Below are 16216 nucleotides of genomic sequence, written 5' to 3'. Positions count from 1 at the left end.
AGTCCTGTCGAGGAGGTGAGCGCTGCTGCTGCCGGGCCGACGATGTCTCCTGGGACAGCTGCTGCTGCTGCTCCTCCTGTAACATAGCCATGTCGTTGTAGGTTTGTCAGTTCGATGGTCCTGACTATGGGGTTAGTCTGCAGATCTTCCAGAATCGCATTTCGAGAATGGAATCCATTTACTGAAAAAAACGTTTAAACACTGTGGACAGACTAGAGCTGTGACTGCGACGAAGCGCATATGAATTTTCGACAGTGCGTGACCCAAAAAAGTTTTACCTTGTCCTCATAGCATTGCACGTATTTATTCCCCTTGATCATTGTTTATTTGTGAGAAACTGCAAACAAGAGAGGTGATAAATTGCAAGGCTGCCTTGGACCTGCTTAAAACTAAATTTTCTTCTTTGGTTTCGCACTATTATTACTCCCTCTCTTACAACAAATATGTCCAGATCCGAGACGCATCAAATGTTCAATACTGTAATACAGGATGTTTATAAATGAATATCACGGTTTTAATGCTTTATAATATTTATTACATTAAACTTACAGTTATAAATGATATGTCAAATGAAAGAGCAACTCAAAAAGTTTTCCCAAGAACCTTATAAATGTTCAATGTGAGGACCATTTGTCACACGGCACACATCAAGTCTATTTACCCATGTACCCAAGCGCTGGATAGGCCGCAAGGGGCCCAATGACAGTACTTGCTTTGCATGGCCTCCACCTTCACCCGACCTAACGCCATGCGATTTTTTCCTTTGGGGCTTCATCAAGGATCGTGTGTACGTGCCTCCGCTACCAGCAGACTTCCCTGAATTAAGAAACCGGATTGAAATAGCTGTTGCTACAATCACTGAAGACAAACTTATCAACGTTTAGGAAGAACTCGGCTATAGACTTGATGTGTGCCATGTGACAAATGGTGCTCACATTGAACGTTTATAAGGTTCTTGGTAAAACTGTTTGAGTTGCTCTTTCATTTGACATAGCATTTATAACTGCAAGTTTAATATAATAAATATTATAAAGCTTTAAACCCCCGATATTTATTTATAAACACCCTGTACATTGCTAATGTTTAGATGATCCTCATCATTATCCTCTCTAAATGTCCCTTCGAAGTTAAAGTACTGAAATTTAAGAAAATTGATTAACAGCGAATGAAATATCAAGTGATTTGCTTTATTTTCAGTTCGCTGAACATAAGGATCTCAGCAACGTGTCCAGTGAGCATGTCATGGTGTGTGCGAAGATGCGAGCGAAACTTGTGTCAGAAGTCAGGAGCAATATAGAAAAACTCAAGGTAAGGGAATTAAATTTCTAAAAAATGTATAAAAACTTTGTTTTGTTTGAGCATCCGAGGATCACATGAAATAACTTTTGTCTTTTCTCTTTTCTCCTTCCACTCTTTCCAGTAGCTTTTCATTCTTTCCCTACGTTGTCTCTTCATTGTTTTTCGGTTAAGTCCATTCACAGCTCTTTACTTTTGCTCTGATTTTTTCTCTTTGTCCTATTTCTTCGTCCGTTATTTCCATTTCCCTCACGACGGCTTTAACTACTTTGATTCAAATCTCTGATTTTATTCGGTGTTCTCAAAATTTTTTTTAAAATTTTCATTTCTTATCTAGCCATTTTGGTTGTCCATAGAACACAACCCTTCTCCTCCTCAATATGTCCAATATTCGTTCTACTGTTTCAACTACTTTATTACTTCTTAATTTCACCGAGATTTTCCTCCCGTCTTTTCTATTTCACCTAATTGTTTGACTGTGTTTAACGGAAGGTATTCTGAAGAATAAAAACATTTTGGTCTAATGACAGTGTTTAGTGCCGGAGTTTATTTCGTTTTATGTAAGTTTTTTGTTAATTGAGGAGACACTTTAGTTTTACTTGCCTTTTCTAAGTAGTTGCTTTGTACAAGGCACTCGGTTGTATTACTTCACCTAGGTATTTAAATTTTGTAGCTTTTACAATTCCTCTCTATTCTGTTTCCATGTATTTCGTTCTCTCCCTGGAATCTGTCACACAGTCTGATTTTTCTTTAAGATATATATATATATATATATATATATATATATATATATATATATGGGATTGCATTTGAAGCTGTTTCTCGCATTGTTGCATCTTCTATAGATTCACCTAAGATTGCGAGATCGTCGGCAAAATCCAAACAATCATGTCTCAGATTATCCCATTTTCTCATAAATATGATTTTTTTAATTACTTCTACTTTTGTTCAACGCACACACAATATTTGGCGACTTAAGAGTCTTAGTAGTAGCCGACCTATAGGGTCGGTGACTCAGTGTGTTAACGCCAGTGTAGAAACCCTAAGCGTCCTTGATTCAGTCCCCTTTCCGACCAACCCTTTTTGTCTATTACTTATTGCTTCTTTGGCCTCTTGCAATGATTCTTACGTGTAAAAGTAAACCGAGTTATACAGTGGTTCGGGGTCCACGCTAAATTTTAGGTTTCGCTATAACTTTCTGATTATATCATGTCAAAGTTCGCAGCAAATCAAAAAGCAAAATCATACAACCTCGAAGGGTTACACATAGGATAGCATGGTACTGTTCAAACAAACGTTGGAGCACATGTGTAGGAGATTTGGGTAGTTTTTCGTAGCAAATGTCCTGAATGATGTTGCGATGCTTCTGCATTTTAAAAATGACATGTTAATGTCGACGATATTACTTCGGTAGCAGAACACGATTCACTCACAACTATTTAAAGCTTTTGGGTCAGCTGCGTCAAAGGGGTTTCGGTGCACCGTTGCAGTCGTTCCCACAAATACTGTTCGTCGAAAACACCTGGAAAAACTCCCAAAATATGATGCAGAGCTGATTCCAAATTACTATTGCCGACGCACTTGAGATTTAAAATTCAATTAATCGCCTATAACCCTGAGACATACGTGCAAGGTGGGATGAATCGTAGGTAAGTCGGGCTTAAATGACTATAATTCGCCACCTGTCTAACTAAAGCTAAATACTACCAAATGTCATAGGAGAAAGAAGTACTGGCAAATTACTCCAAGATTCACAGCTTTTGGAATATGGAGTATAGTTTCGCCCCCAGTGCAAAGTTTCTTCAGAAGTATTGCGGGATACTTATCATACGCGTAACAAAAAGACTTTCCGAAAGTTCCAAGTCCTGAATCTAGCACTTTTCATATTTTACCAGCGCAGCTAAACTGCCGCCCACTCCGACACTGGTACCTCGTGTAAGTGCGTCTAGTATAGTAGTCCGCCCCCATTCGCTTCACGCAGTTTATACCCTCCCCTCCACCCCTCCCCACCAGTATGAGTCTCCAACGGTCACTGCCATTAATCATCAGCCTAGGAAAGTTCATCTCTTTTAAACAACACATACGAGAATAACTGTACCATGACATAAACGCTTAATTTCTGATCAGGGTGATAATAAACACTATATTAATATTCTATGTGTTATTGTGATTCATAAAATTTGCATGAAGTACAAATCTTTGAACAATTAAAATATACACTGAAGCGCCAAAGAAACTGGTATAGGCATACGTATTCAAACAGAGAGATACGTAAACAGGCAGAAGACGGCGCTGCGGTCGGCAACCCCTATATAAGACAACAAGTGTCTGGCGCAGTTGTTAGATCCGTTACTGCTGCTACAATGGCAGGTTATCAAGATTTAATTGAGTCTGAACGTGGTGTTATAGTCGGTGATGAGGAATGGGATATAGCATCTCCGAGGTAGCGATGAAGTGGGGCTTTTTCCGTACGACCATTTCACGAGTGCACCGTGAATATCAGGAATCCGATAAAACATCAAATCTTTGACAACGCTGCGGCCGGAAAAACATCCTGCAAAAACGGGACCAACGACGACTGAAGAGAATCGTTCAACGTGACAGAAGTGCAGCCCTTACGCATATTGTTGCACATTTCAATGCTGGGCCATCAGAAAGTGTCAGCGTCGGAATCATTCAACGAAGTATCAGCGATATGGTCTTTCGGAGCCGAAGGCCCACTCGTGTACCCTTGATGACTGCACGATACAAAGCTTTACGCCTCGCCTGGGCCCGTCAATACCGACGTTGGATTGTTGATAACTGGAAACGTGTTGCCTAGTCGGACGAATCAAGTTTCAAATTGCATCGAGCAGCGGATGGACGTGTGCGGGTATGCAGACAACCTCATGAATCCATGGACTCTGCATGTCAGCAGGGAACTGCTCAAGCTAGTGAAGGCTCTTAATGGCGTGGCACACGTGTAGTTGGAGTGATATGGGACCCGTGATACGTCTACGCACGTCTCTGACAGGTGACACGTACGTAAGCGTATTGTCTAATCACCTGCACCCATTCATGTCCATTGTGCATTCCGACGGACTTGGGAAATTCCAGCAGGACAATGCGACAACCCACACGTCTAGAATTGCTACAGAGTGGCTCCAGGAAGACTCTTCTGAGTTTGAACGTTTCCACTGGCCACCAAACTCCCCAGACATGAACATTATTGAGCATATTTGGGAAGCCTTGCAACATGCAGGTTTATGGACGTCTCTGCAGGATTCATGGTGTCAGTTCCCTCCAGCACTACTTCAAATATTAGTCGAGTTCATGCCACGTCGTGTTGCGGCACTTCTGTGTGCTCGCGGGGGCCTACACAATATCAGGCATGTATACCAGTTTCTTTGGCTCTTCAGTGTACATTAATTTATGCTATTGCAACATGTCAGGAGCCTTTATTATGGAAAAATCCTCTCTCACTAGTCGATATCACTTCTAGTTCTTTCATAATTGACGGTAATACCAATAATACACCTTTACCGTAGTCTAACTCTGAGCTTAATATACATAGAAGCTAGAATTTACATTTCTTCTTATATTTCGGTATTAATATTATTTCATGCTTCTGTATGTAACATTTTGTTAATTATGTAGCTTCTCAAATTTTATTAACAGAGTTTATTAATTTCAAAGTACAGTAATCAATATTGCCTCCCGCCGGACACTGTGGCCGAGCGGTTCTAGTCGCTTCAGTCCGGAACCGCGCTGCTGCTACGGTCGCAGGTTCGAATCCTGCATCGGGCATGAATGTGTGTGATGTCCTTAGGTTAGTTCAGTTTAAGTAGTTGTAAGTCGAGCTGACTGATGACCTCAGATGTTAAGTCCCATTGTCTTAGAGCCATTTGAACCATTTGATTGCCTCCCACCAACTAAACAAATATGAGAATAATACAAGAGAGTACGAGTATATCTGTAGACAAATCTGATGGAGGCCTCTCTATTGACTCCTCTCGGAGCGTAGTTTCGAATTTGTTAACAGAATTAATTAATTTCAAAAAGGAGTAGTAACATATGTTTTTTGATCTTACTGACGCGTCGTCTTACGAAGGTTTCACTCTGTTACCTCGCAATGTCCAGTTACTGTAACGCCTTCTTCTGACGAACGTCGCAAGGAATGACGGAAGTTTTGAACCCGTGAGCTTGGTCTCCAATAGCCACAGATAAGTCAGGCCCGTAACGTGAGCCCACACTAGACGTGGTATGTCTACATCTACGTGGTTACACTACAATTCACACTTCAGTGCCTGGCAGAGGGTTCATCGAACCATTTTCATACTACTTCTCGACCATTCCACTCTCAAATGGCGTGTGGGAAAAAAGAACAACTAAATCTTTCCGTTCGAGCTCTGATTTCTCTTATTTTATTATGATGATCATTTCTCCCTACGTAGGTGGGTGTCAACAAAATATTTTCGCATTCAGAAGAGAAAGTTGGTGATTGAAATTTCGTAAATAGATCTCGCCACAAGGAAAACGGCCTTTGTTTCAGGTACTGCCACCCCAATTCGTGTATCATATCAGTGACACTCTCACCCCTATTGTGCGATAACACGAAACGAGCTGCCCTACTTTGCACTTTTTCGCTGTTCTCCGTCAATCCTACCTGGTAAGGATCCCATACTGCGCAGCAATATTCCAACAGTCGACGGACAAGTGTAATGTAGGCTGTCTCTTTAGTGGGTTTGTCGCATCTTCTAAGTGTTCTGTCAACAGAGCGCAGTCTTTGTTTCGCCTTCCTCACGATATTATCTACGTGGTCTTTCCAATTTAAGTTGCTCGTAATTGTTATTCCTAGGTATTTAGTCGAATTGACAGCCCTTAGATTTGTGCGATTTATCGTATACCCAAAATTTATCGGGTTTCTTTTAGTATCCATGTGGATGACCTCGCACTTTTCGTTGTTTAGTGCTAATTGCCACTTTTCGCACCATACAGAAATTATCTCTAGATCATTTTGAGCCGGGCAGAGTGGCCGAGCGGTTCTAGGCGCTTCAGTCTGGAATCGCGCGACCGCTACAGTCGCAGGTTCGAATCCTGCCTCGGGCATGGATGTGTGTGATGTCCTAAGGTTAGTTAGGTTTAAGTAGTTCTAAGTTCTAGGGGACTGATGACCTCAGATGTTAAGTCCCATAGTGCTCAGAGCCATTTGAAACATTTTTTTAGATCATTTTGTAAATGGAATTGATCGTCTGATGATTTTACTAGACGGTAAATTACAGCGTCATCCGCAAACAATGTAAGGGGGCTGCTCAGATTATCACCTAGATCATTTATATAAATGAGGAGCAGCAGATGGCCTATGACACTACCTCGCGAAACGCCAGGTATCACTTCTGTTCTACTCGATGACTTACCATCTATCACTACGAACTGTGACCTCTCTGAGAGGAAATCACGAATCCAGTCACACAACTGAGACGATCCTCCACATGGAAGCAATCTGATTAATAGTCGCTTGTGAGGAACGGTATCAAAAGCCTTCTGGAAATCTAGGAATATGGAATCGATCGTTACGTCTTCTGGTATAAATCGTGCGTTGAATCTTTTATGGGAAGGAACATCTCTCAGTAACAAAAAGTATGTAGTTCGTACTGGATTGCATTCATCGTATATCTCACGGAAGGAACATAATAACAAAATTTTCTTGCTATTATGAGTCTGCAATTTTATAAGATATTTATGGTAACGGCCGCAGTTGCAGTTTTACACACATGATAACTACTTTCGACCACTTAATCATCATCCTCATATTTAAAAATAAAGTAAAAGTATAATGTTAATAAGAATTTACTGAAGTAGATAACAGAGATTGAAAATGTTGATAATTCTTAAGATTTGCCTGATCAGTCACGAGTTGTGAAAAGTCAATTTTTTTTTATAAAAGAACAATTATTAACTGTAAATTACCCGTAAAATGAACAGAACTAAAGTAGACTTGTGACACATTAGTGGTATCCAGTATTTCACTAATCCTGCTCTGGCTCATGGACGATAGGTAAGACTGATACTACTGATTTAAGGGTTTGAAAAGACTAGACACCTAAGGTCATCAGCCTGTTATTCACCCTCCCTCTCCACCCCCATCCCCCCCCCCCCCCCTCAAGATGGAATCTGTGTACCACATCTATCTGCGGATGGAGTTAATCCGAGGTGCAAGTGTGAGACCGTGTTCTAAATGTTTGCGTAGTGTGCTATCTGAGGCTTTACGTGGGCTCCAGCACAGTATTCACCTGCTGAGATATGGGAAACCGCCTAAAAACCACATCCATGCTGGTCGCCTTACCAGCCCTCATCGTTAATTCGGCGGGTCAAGCTTGCCTCCCAGTGTCCCGGAAGCAGTGCGGTAACGCGCTCGTCTATCCGGATGTCTGACGGTTGAAGGGGAAAGAAGGGAAGGAGGAAGGCGGGAAGGGAAGTGGATAGGCAACTAATAGTGTGCGATATTAACGTATAAAAAAGACATTATCCATTACACGTACTAAAATTAATTTAAAACTGATAGCCTGTTTCGATAAACGCACCTAATCTTCAAACATAATACGTCTTGTTAAAATTCATAATCAAATTAAAACATCGGGGTGTCTGAGGTGTGTGTTTCCGCTTGTGTACATTACACTAACTTTACCCCTCTGCTACGCTTCCTTCAGGTGCGGCGGGCTGCTAAGGTCGTCTTCCGCCTTGTGCGTCTGTAGCAGAGCTGGAGATCTGGTGCTGACTAGGCCGTCTGCCTACCTCGTGAAAATTCTTGAAGCACACAAAATTTTTTAAGATTGAATATATTAGCTGGCCCTTTCAGGTGAAATCCACAGATTCCAAGTTCTTCCAGGAAGTTCTGTACAATTTCAAATGCGTCTCTATTGGTCCTACCGAGTATTTGTCCTCATTTAGATAGTCTCTGGATGCTATCTTATTGTTTCACCAAGAAGGGTGTTCTTCAAATCGTATCTCACAAGTTCTGCCAGTCTGACCTACGTACTGTTTAGAACAGGTCGTTGCATTTCACCTTACACACAACTGATGCACTAAATTTACAACTTGATTTATTTACACCTTGTTTTAATTTAAAACAAAGAGTACCACTAGTGCGAAAGTCTATTCTTCCCCCAGTTTTCGAAACTGTTACGTTACTGTGTCTGACACCCTTCCTCTGTATTCTACAGGCATGTAAAGAACATTTTAATCCCTCTTACTTCGGCCATCGTAAGGTATGTTGCTGCTTTGATAACAAAAGTTGTTTCCTGCTTTTAGTATCTGTTTAGGTAAACTAAGTCCCTCGCCATAATCTGATTTAACCATTCGCTCCATTCATCTTATCGTTCAGGTCCTTTAACGTCTCTGAAACAATTAAAATGCCACTGGCAAAATGCATTGCTACAAGCTATGTCCAGCATGCGTTGCGGTCCCTCTTCTTCTTTCTAAGTGGTCGCACATACAGTGTGTCCCATGAGGAATGGTCAATATGCTGTGATAAGACAGGATCATTCGAAATAAAAAAGTCCAGTGAACATTGGTTCTAAAATGCATAGCTTAAGAGCTGTGAGCATGTCTTCCTCTTCTGTACTGTGAAACAAACCTCTTCGCCTGCGAGCCCTTTCCGTATCTTGGGAGGAAGTAGTATGGACGAAAACAAGAAATGTTACTTAAAATCCGTCTTGATTGCAATTTTTTTTTTATTCATATGACCGGTTTCGGTTCATTCAGAACCATCTTCAGATCTGTAAAAATAATGATACTAATTTACTACTTCACGGAAGCAAATATTTTTCATCCTATCTAATCAACATCAAATGTACCAGAACGTACCTGATATTTCAGTTACAGGCGTAACCCGTCCAAATCCAGCAACTTTCACATGCTACGTCACATAAAATTGGTTGGCAGAGTGCACGTCATTTATATTAATTATAACACTATTACCGACAGGTGGCGTCCGGTACATTTGTTACATTCCATTTGCACATACTGTATTCAGTAGATCTTTTTTTATATTAAAAATACTTAATTAAAATATGTAGATGTCAATGTTAAAATCTGTACTTGGCAGAATTAAAAAACAGTAAAATTATCATTTTTGTACGATCTAAAAAGCAGAGGGCGATTTATATATCTATGGTGCTGGTGTGAACTTGTTTTCCTCTACGGTCTGCTTCCGCGGTTCCCGCCATTTCGGTGTTGTGCCACGGTCCGCTCAGTCGTCTGATGTCCATCGCCGCGGGCAAGAGGGCCGCACAGGAGGGCCCCGTCAACGACGCCAGGCGCTGCACGCGTCTTCCGGCTTCTCCACCGCGCACCATCTCTCATCCCTCGGCCTGGATCTCCACACGCAACAGTTGTCATCTTAGTAGGTCGTCATAAATGCTAAAATAGGCGTTATGATTGAATTCGCTTTGCTCGTTGAGGATTAAATCCGGATCTTTATTTTTGTGGGTGTATATTTCAATTTCATCCAAAATGTTAAGAAACCGTCCCTTATGAGCTCTATGCAGGATGTCTAAATTGTGTTCGATGTTCGTGACTGAGTGCTTTGTCGCAGCCAAATGCGCCCCAAAAGCTGTTTTGTTTTGAGAGTAGGTGTGCTCCCTGATCTGAAGATGGTTCTGAATGAACCGAAACCGGTCATATGAATAAAAAAATATTTGCAATCAAGACGGATTTTAAGTAACATTATAAAATCACTGATTTCTGTTATCCCATAAGACATTATGTCTGTTTTTGAAAACAAGAAAAAACTTTCCAGTAAACGTGGGCTCTGAAATCCATACCTTAAGAGGCATGAGGACTTGTCCAGTTGAAGAGGTGCGTTTCACAGTATAGAAGATGAACGAGTCCTCATAGTTCATAAGGTACGCATTTTAGAGTCCATGGTATTAGACTTTTTCGCTTCGAATGACCGTTCCTGTTATATACGTGAATACTGGCCATTTCTCCTGGTACACACTTGTACACAGCGTACCCATGTCCCATGCATTTCGCACACGCACTCGGCGAAGGAGAACTCCACCGACTTTGTCAGGGGTACCTTCTGAGTATTTTCGTATGAGAAATGCACGCTCAACGGCCGTTTGTTTCAGAGAAATAATGTGAGTATGATATATTCGGTTTACTACCGCATTCACCCTTGTCCTGTGAAGATATCTTCATAGTAGAGGAAAAGCTTGTAATATGCAGTGACGAAAATGTACACTGCTACGGTCGCAGGTACGAATCCTGCCTCGGGAATGGGTGTGTGTGACGTCCTTAGGTTAGTTAGGTTTAAGTAGTTCTACGTTCTAGGGGACTGATGACCTCGGGCATGGGTGTGTGTGACGTCCTTAGGTTAGTTAGGTTTAAGTAGTTCTACGTTCTAGGGGACTGATGACCTCAGATGTTAAGTCCCATAGTGCTCAGAGCCATTTGAACCATTTAAAAACGTACAACACAAAACACAGAGCAGTGCAACAACCCTCAAATGCTGAATCACTGTGATACTGTGCTTGCTGTCGCTGCAGGAACAGCTCGGCAGAGCGACGTTCTGCCACTCTTCCACTGCATTCAGTGAAACCGCACACTTGAGATGCATTTCGGCCAACTCTTCATCTGTAAACCTATCCATACTGCTGTGTATCACTGTTAACGTATAACTAAAACTGCCGGAAAAACAAACCCGAGACGGAATCGAGCGATGTTGAATGGAAACTTGAGGGCGAAGAGTAAAGTGGCCGTGCTCTTGTCGCAGTGCTTAGGACACTTGACCCGCGATCGGGAGGACGACGGTTCAAACCCGCATCCGGCCATCCTCATTCAGGATTTCCGTGATTTCCGTAAATCGCTTCAGGTAAATCTCTGGATGGTTCTTTCGAAAGAGCACGGCCGATTTGCTTCTCCTCCTCCTCTAATCCGAGTTTGTGCTCCTTCTCTAAAGATCTCGTTGTCGACGGGACGTTAAACACTAATCTCCTCCTCCTCCCCTTGTCAGCAGCAACTAAAGTTGTGGTATCGATAGTAACGATGCCACATAGTTTCAAAGGTTGGCACTACCACGAGACACCGACGGCAGCGCCCTGTAGCTGGTGCTGTGCAGCTCTACGAGCTCTGCTACAGATTCTGCCCATTTGATCAGGTGCAGCCAGCCAGGACACTACGCCTCAGCATCGCACCTCATTCCAAGTTATGCATTCTTATTACCTGAGTAAAGGGGATTTAAATTCATACAGCAGTACCGACGTGTTTTACCTTTTCCTGATACAACCCCCGCCCGCCTTCCAGGAGGGATACAAGAAAAGTGACTGAATGAAACAATTTTTATTAAAAATGAAATTCCTCCAGCTGTACTTAAGATTTTTTATTTGCTTCGCTACTAGTTTCGGCGTTGAGTCAACGCCATCTTCAGGACCGTACACTTTGATGAAATCAGTTGTATGTGGCTCAGTCTTCTGTCCGCGGTGAGTTACTGCCCGCCATCCATGTGGAGCACGTGTTGATCTCACCGCGGACTTCTAGACTGAGTCACGGACAACTGATTTCGTCAAAGTGTACGGGCCTGAAGATGGCGTTGACGCAACGCCGAAACTAGTAGCGAAGTAAATAAAAAATCTTAAGTACAGCTGGAGGAATTTCATTTTTAATAAAAATTATACCAGCAGTGTCCCACCTTCATCCAGTTTAAATATGGATGTACGAAGATTGAATGAAACAAGTTTGTCTCCAAACAAAACACGCAGCACATACCGTCGACATTTGCACGTTTGTGCGGATATTTTCAGTGCAATCAGGAATCCAATATATCGACATTTAAAAAAGTTCCTTTATGGGTTCGCGATATATCAGGAAAAAGTATCGATATATCGACGGAGAAAAAATATGGACCTACATGCCTATAAAAATATCAGCTGCATATCGTATACTGCCAGTTTTAGAACAGTATATTTAAGTATTGATTTATTATTAGATACTCTGTACATCAACAACCTAGCAGTCTACCTGTCCCCATTTAGAGCAAGAGTTAAAAGGAAAACGGTGAACTTTCACGCTTGGCGATAACCACTTTGCTGACAATAGTAACTACATGTAAGTGGCACAATAAAAGGGGGCCGATGTGTCTGTCGTTCGGTTTCGTCACATATCGGATCTGTCCGTAACACTTCAAGTCGACTTTTCCCTTTCTGCCAACGCAAGCGACGTAGCACTAGTAGTGTCAAAATTGCGTGGTGAATTTAAACGTTGCAGTTTCTGTTGGTAGCGCCGAGCGCCGATTACGTCAGCATTTTCCCTCACACGTCTCCGCTCACCGTAAGACAAATCTTCTCATTTACATTTTTGTTCACCATTTTTAGTAACTGCTTTGAAGCTTTCCGATGTGAAGATATAGCACACTAGTTGCTTTAAACACTGTTTCTTAACGCAACTGGTGTCCTATTTCTTCACATCGGAAACCTTGTTATTCCATCACTCGATATTTCCATATGATATCGATATATTGACGCCAACTTCTATCGACGCAACCTGATGACATATCGATTTGTCGATTTATCGATACTTTAAAAGCAGCCCTAATACTAACACCAGTGATGAATTGAGGCAAGAAGCCAATCGAAATGCAGTAACTCTGTAAATAGGCGGTGGAGATCGTTGTTCCCTTATACCAAAACACTCAAAATGTATTTCTGAACAACCCATCAAAGTTTGTCCGTGAAATTCTGGTTCACCCTGTATATATTTCACATACTTTAACATAGTTCACACATATTTGTATACATATTTCACCCGTATCACTAGCGAATTTCGTTCTGCAGTTTCATCTGAATTCTGAGGAAGCTTGGTAGTTCTTTATTTTCATCATGGCAGCGACAACAGCAACTGTTACGAAATTGTCTCGAATGAAAAACAGCCCACAGTTGCACTGAATTACGTTTATTTTAAACCTTGACCATGGTTTCTTCTATAATAATACAGCCTTCTCCAGAAATCCGAAAAAATGATCAAAATAACATCTAGACCAGTTATACAATCTACACATGAACTTCAAAATCAGGCACGTGATAACATTTTACTTACATACACACTAATAAATGAAAAATGTCGTAGACCAGCGGCTGCGTCAAGACCAATAAAACAACTTCAACAGACATAAGCCTGTTTCGAATATAAGTAAAATTACATATGGCACCGTATGTCCTCCACCACTACCACTGTTATACTGGGCGCACGGTTGTCAAATTGACATTTGACAACCATGACTTGGTAGTTCTGCCACTAATTTATTGTTGTTTCGAGAAAAAGAACCGTCGCTGGCAACTGTCCTATTCTCCGCTATCTTAGACGATACGAGTCTAAGGGGTACGTTAAATTTATCTGTAGTATCTAACCATGTGGCATTATCTTGGGCCACGAAACACGCTGGCTAAATTATTGCCTCGCTGCAGTGCTCAATTTTACAATGTGGTTGACGCAGTGACCAACAAAACTAAGAGCAGGTTGCGCTTGATAATTTTAAAGTATTCAAAGTCAACTACTTACAGGAAATAAATACCAGCAGGTCGTTTCCCCGTTTCTAGACATCCCCCTTCTCATTATGACCCCCTCCCCCAGCGATAGTAAGGGTATTTTATTCTCTCAGTATTTTTATACTAATAATGAGTCATGTATATACGAAATTTAGTTGCAATAGCTTCAGGCTTTTCTGGATTAAGCTCTTACGTCAGCCCTTTTCATCCGAAACCCTCAGACTTACTGCTGCTACGGGTGTCTGATTGCCGTAGTATATTTTTCCAGGTATCAAGTGATATGTATGTCACTTTTGGTACAAATTACTTCTAGCGTTACACAGACGTGCTGATACGTCACTGTCTTGAACCTCCGCGCCGTACCTACCTCCCTCCTGCCCGAGCTCTCTAGGGATGAAAGACATACTAACAACCAACAAGTCTAGCGACCCCTAAAACAGTGGATTTGATACTGACATCGGTCGTTATCGAATATTTTTACATGTCGTGTCTTCCGAGCCCCATCTCTAGGGGTGACTGGGGTGTGTTACCCCCCAATTTTTTATGCAAATAATGAGTCATGCATATAAAAAAATTGGTCGAAATTGTTTGAGATCTTCCTTACATCAGAAGATATTGAGTTGTCAACAACGATGTGAACAAAGTCGATACCTCGCACCGTGATAGTCACGTGCTCGATTTATATCACTTGCAACGGATCTTGGAAATTACCCGGGCGTGCATACAAAGACTCAACAAATTGTCATCGCCACTATACGAATGGTGTAGCGAAGCATGGAAGACGAGTAAACAAACAAACTAAGGTCCATTTTCATGTATTAGATTTCGTTAGAAGTAGCTGATGTCTCAGAAGTAGTACTAATTAATTGTCAGTGGTGGGTAACTACCGGGAAGAAACTCACCTTTCTGGAAGAGCAGCCTCGTTGCAATCGGCCGTTCCACAAAAGTCGTCAACCCCGTAACTGCGTGCCACCGTCGGCGCTGCCGCCGATAGAGCTCCCTACACTTAATCAGTGTCCCTCCATTTAACCGCCACATTAAATTGCACAAAATTATCTAAAGGCAGCGAGAACCTGTATCATTAGCGGAGCTGTAACGCCAGGCAGCGTCGTAATCGTCTGTTGCCGGAGAAACGCCTCACGAACTGCAACAACAAAGAATCTCCTTTGAACTTCCTTTGTTTCCAAAACACCGATTCGAATAATAAAAGAACAAAAAGGACGGTGAGGGGGAGAGGGCTGTTTCATGTCTCAAACTGAGTGAGCGGTATGCGTTGCAATGTTTCTTTTTGTTTCTAAGGCACATTTACATGCACAAATAATGAGTGATATACAGTATATAAAACCGGTTGCATTTATGCATCTGGTTGCTGATTATTTCAATGTATACAATTACAGTTGCTGCAGATGGTTAAAATACTAATATCAGTTTTGGTTGTAATTGGTTCAGGAGCCCCTGAAATGCTTTTATGTCATCCTTTTTCATACTCGCCCTTAGGCGTAGGGATGATATGTATGTTTTATTGCCACAGTATTTTTTTTTTTTGCAATCATACGTGTACCAATTTCTGAAGAAATTACTTCAGTGTCCCAGACGAGTGTTAATATATTACTGTCTTCAGGAGACCTATCCCCGCGGACAACAACGACAACACTCAACGTTTGCAACAGTGTCTCACCGTTTGTCTGAGACAGGGTCGTTTCAGGGAGCAGGAAATCATGAAGGACGTACCCGAAATGTCCGGTTGCCAGACCTGGAGGAAAATGCGATTAACACTGTGGAAGGAGACCACCGTGTCAGGACCAAGCAGTTGGCTCGCCAGCAGAACTAAGCCAGACGACCGTGTGGAACATTCTCCATGACAACTGTTACCACCCTTATCACTCACAATGTGTGCAGGGCTTACTAGTGGAAGACTTTCAACGCAGGGACCAGTTTTGCCACTGGTTTCTTCACCAGGCAACCACAATTCCAAGATTTGTGTCATCCATCCTATTCACAGATGATGCCACCTTTACGCGGAGTGGTATCTTCAATTTTCATAACAGTCGTCTATGGGGTGGTAAGCAGAACCCCCACGACAGCGAATCATCAGCATCGGTGCAGCCTGAATGTGTGGGCCGGGATAATTGGCGACCGTTTTTTGAGACCAGTATTTCTTCCACGTCGCCTAACAGGCCTGAACTATCGGCCTTTCTTGCGGGTGACTTTGCCTCCCGTGCTGGAAGAAGTTTCATTGATGATTCTAAGGATTATGTGGCTGCTACATGGTTTTGCTCCAGCCCACTTCGCCGTTAACGTCCGGACGCACCAATAGTGTCTTCTCTGCTCGATGGATCGGACGAGGGCGTCTAGTTGCATGGCCAGCTCGTTCACCGGATCTCAACCCGTTGCAA

The 16216-nt window shown here is 42.1% G+C and overlaps 1 protein-coding gene across 2 annotated transcripts in view; it reads left to right on the top strand.

The window, feature by feature from the left end:
* The window catches only part of LOC126251829 (uncharacterized), a 364384-nt gene that overhangs the window by 265212 nt on the left and 82956 nt on the right, over nucleotides 1-16216 (top strand). For both annotated transcript variants that reach the window (XM_049952492.1, XM_049952491.1), the window contains exon 10: nucleotides 1198-1308. In XM_049952492.1, coding sequence (XP_049808449.1) covers nucleotides 1198-1308 — 111 coding nt within the window. The remainder of the gene's footprint in view (nucleotides 1-1197; nucleotides 1309-16216) is intronic.

The sequence above is a fragment of the Schistocerca nitens genome, chromosome 4 (assembly GCF_023898315.1).
Source record: "Schistocerca nitens isolate TAMUIC-IGC-003100 chromosome 4, iqSchNite1.1, whole genome shotgun sequence".
Lineage (NCBI taxonomy): Eukaryota > Metazoa > Arthropoda > Insecta > Orthoptera > Acrididae > Schistocerca > Schistocerca nitens.
The sequence above is the reverse complement of the archived record's forward strand: the minus strand, read 5'-3'. Positions and strand labels throughout refer to the sequence as shown.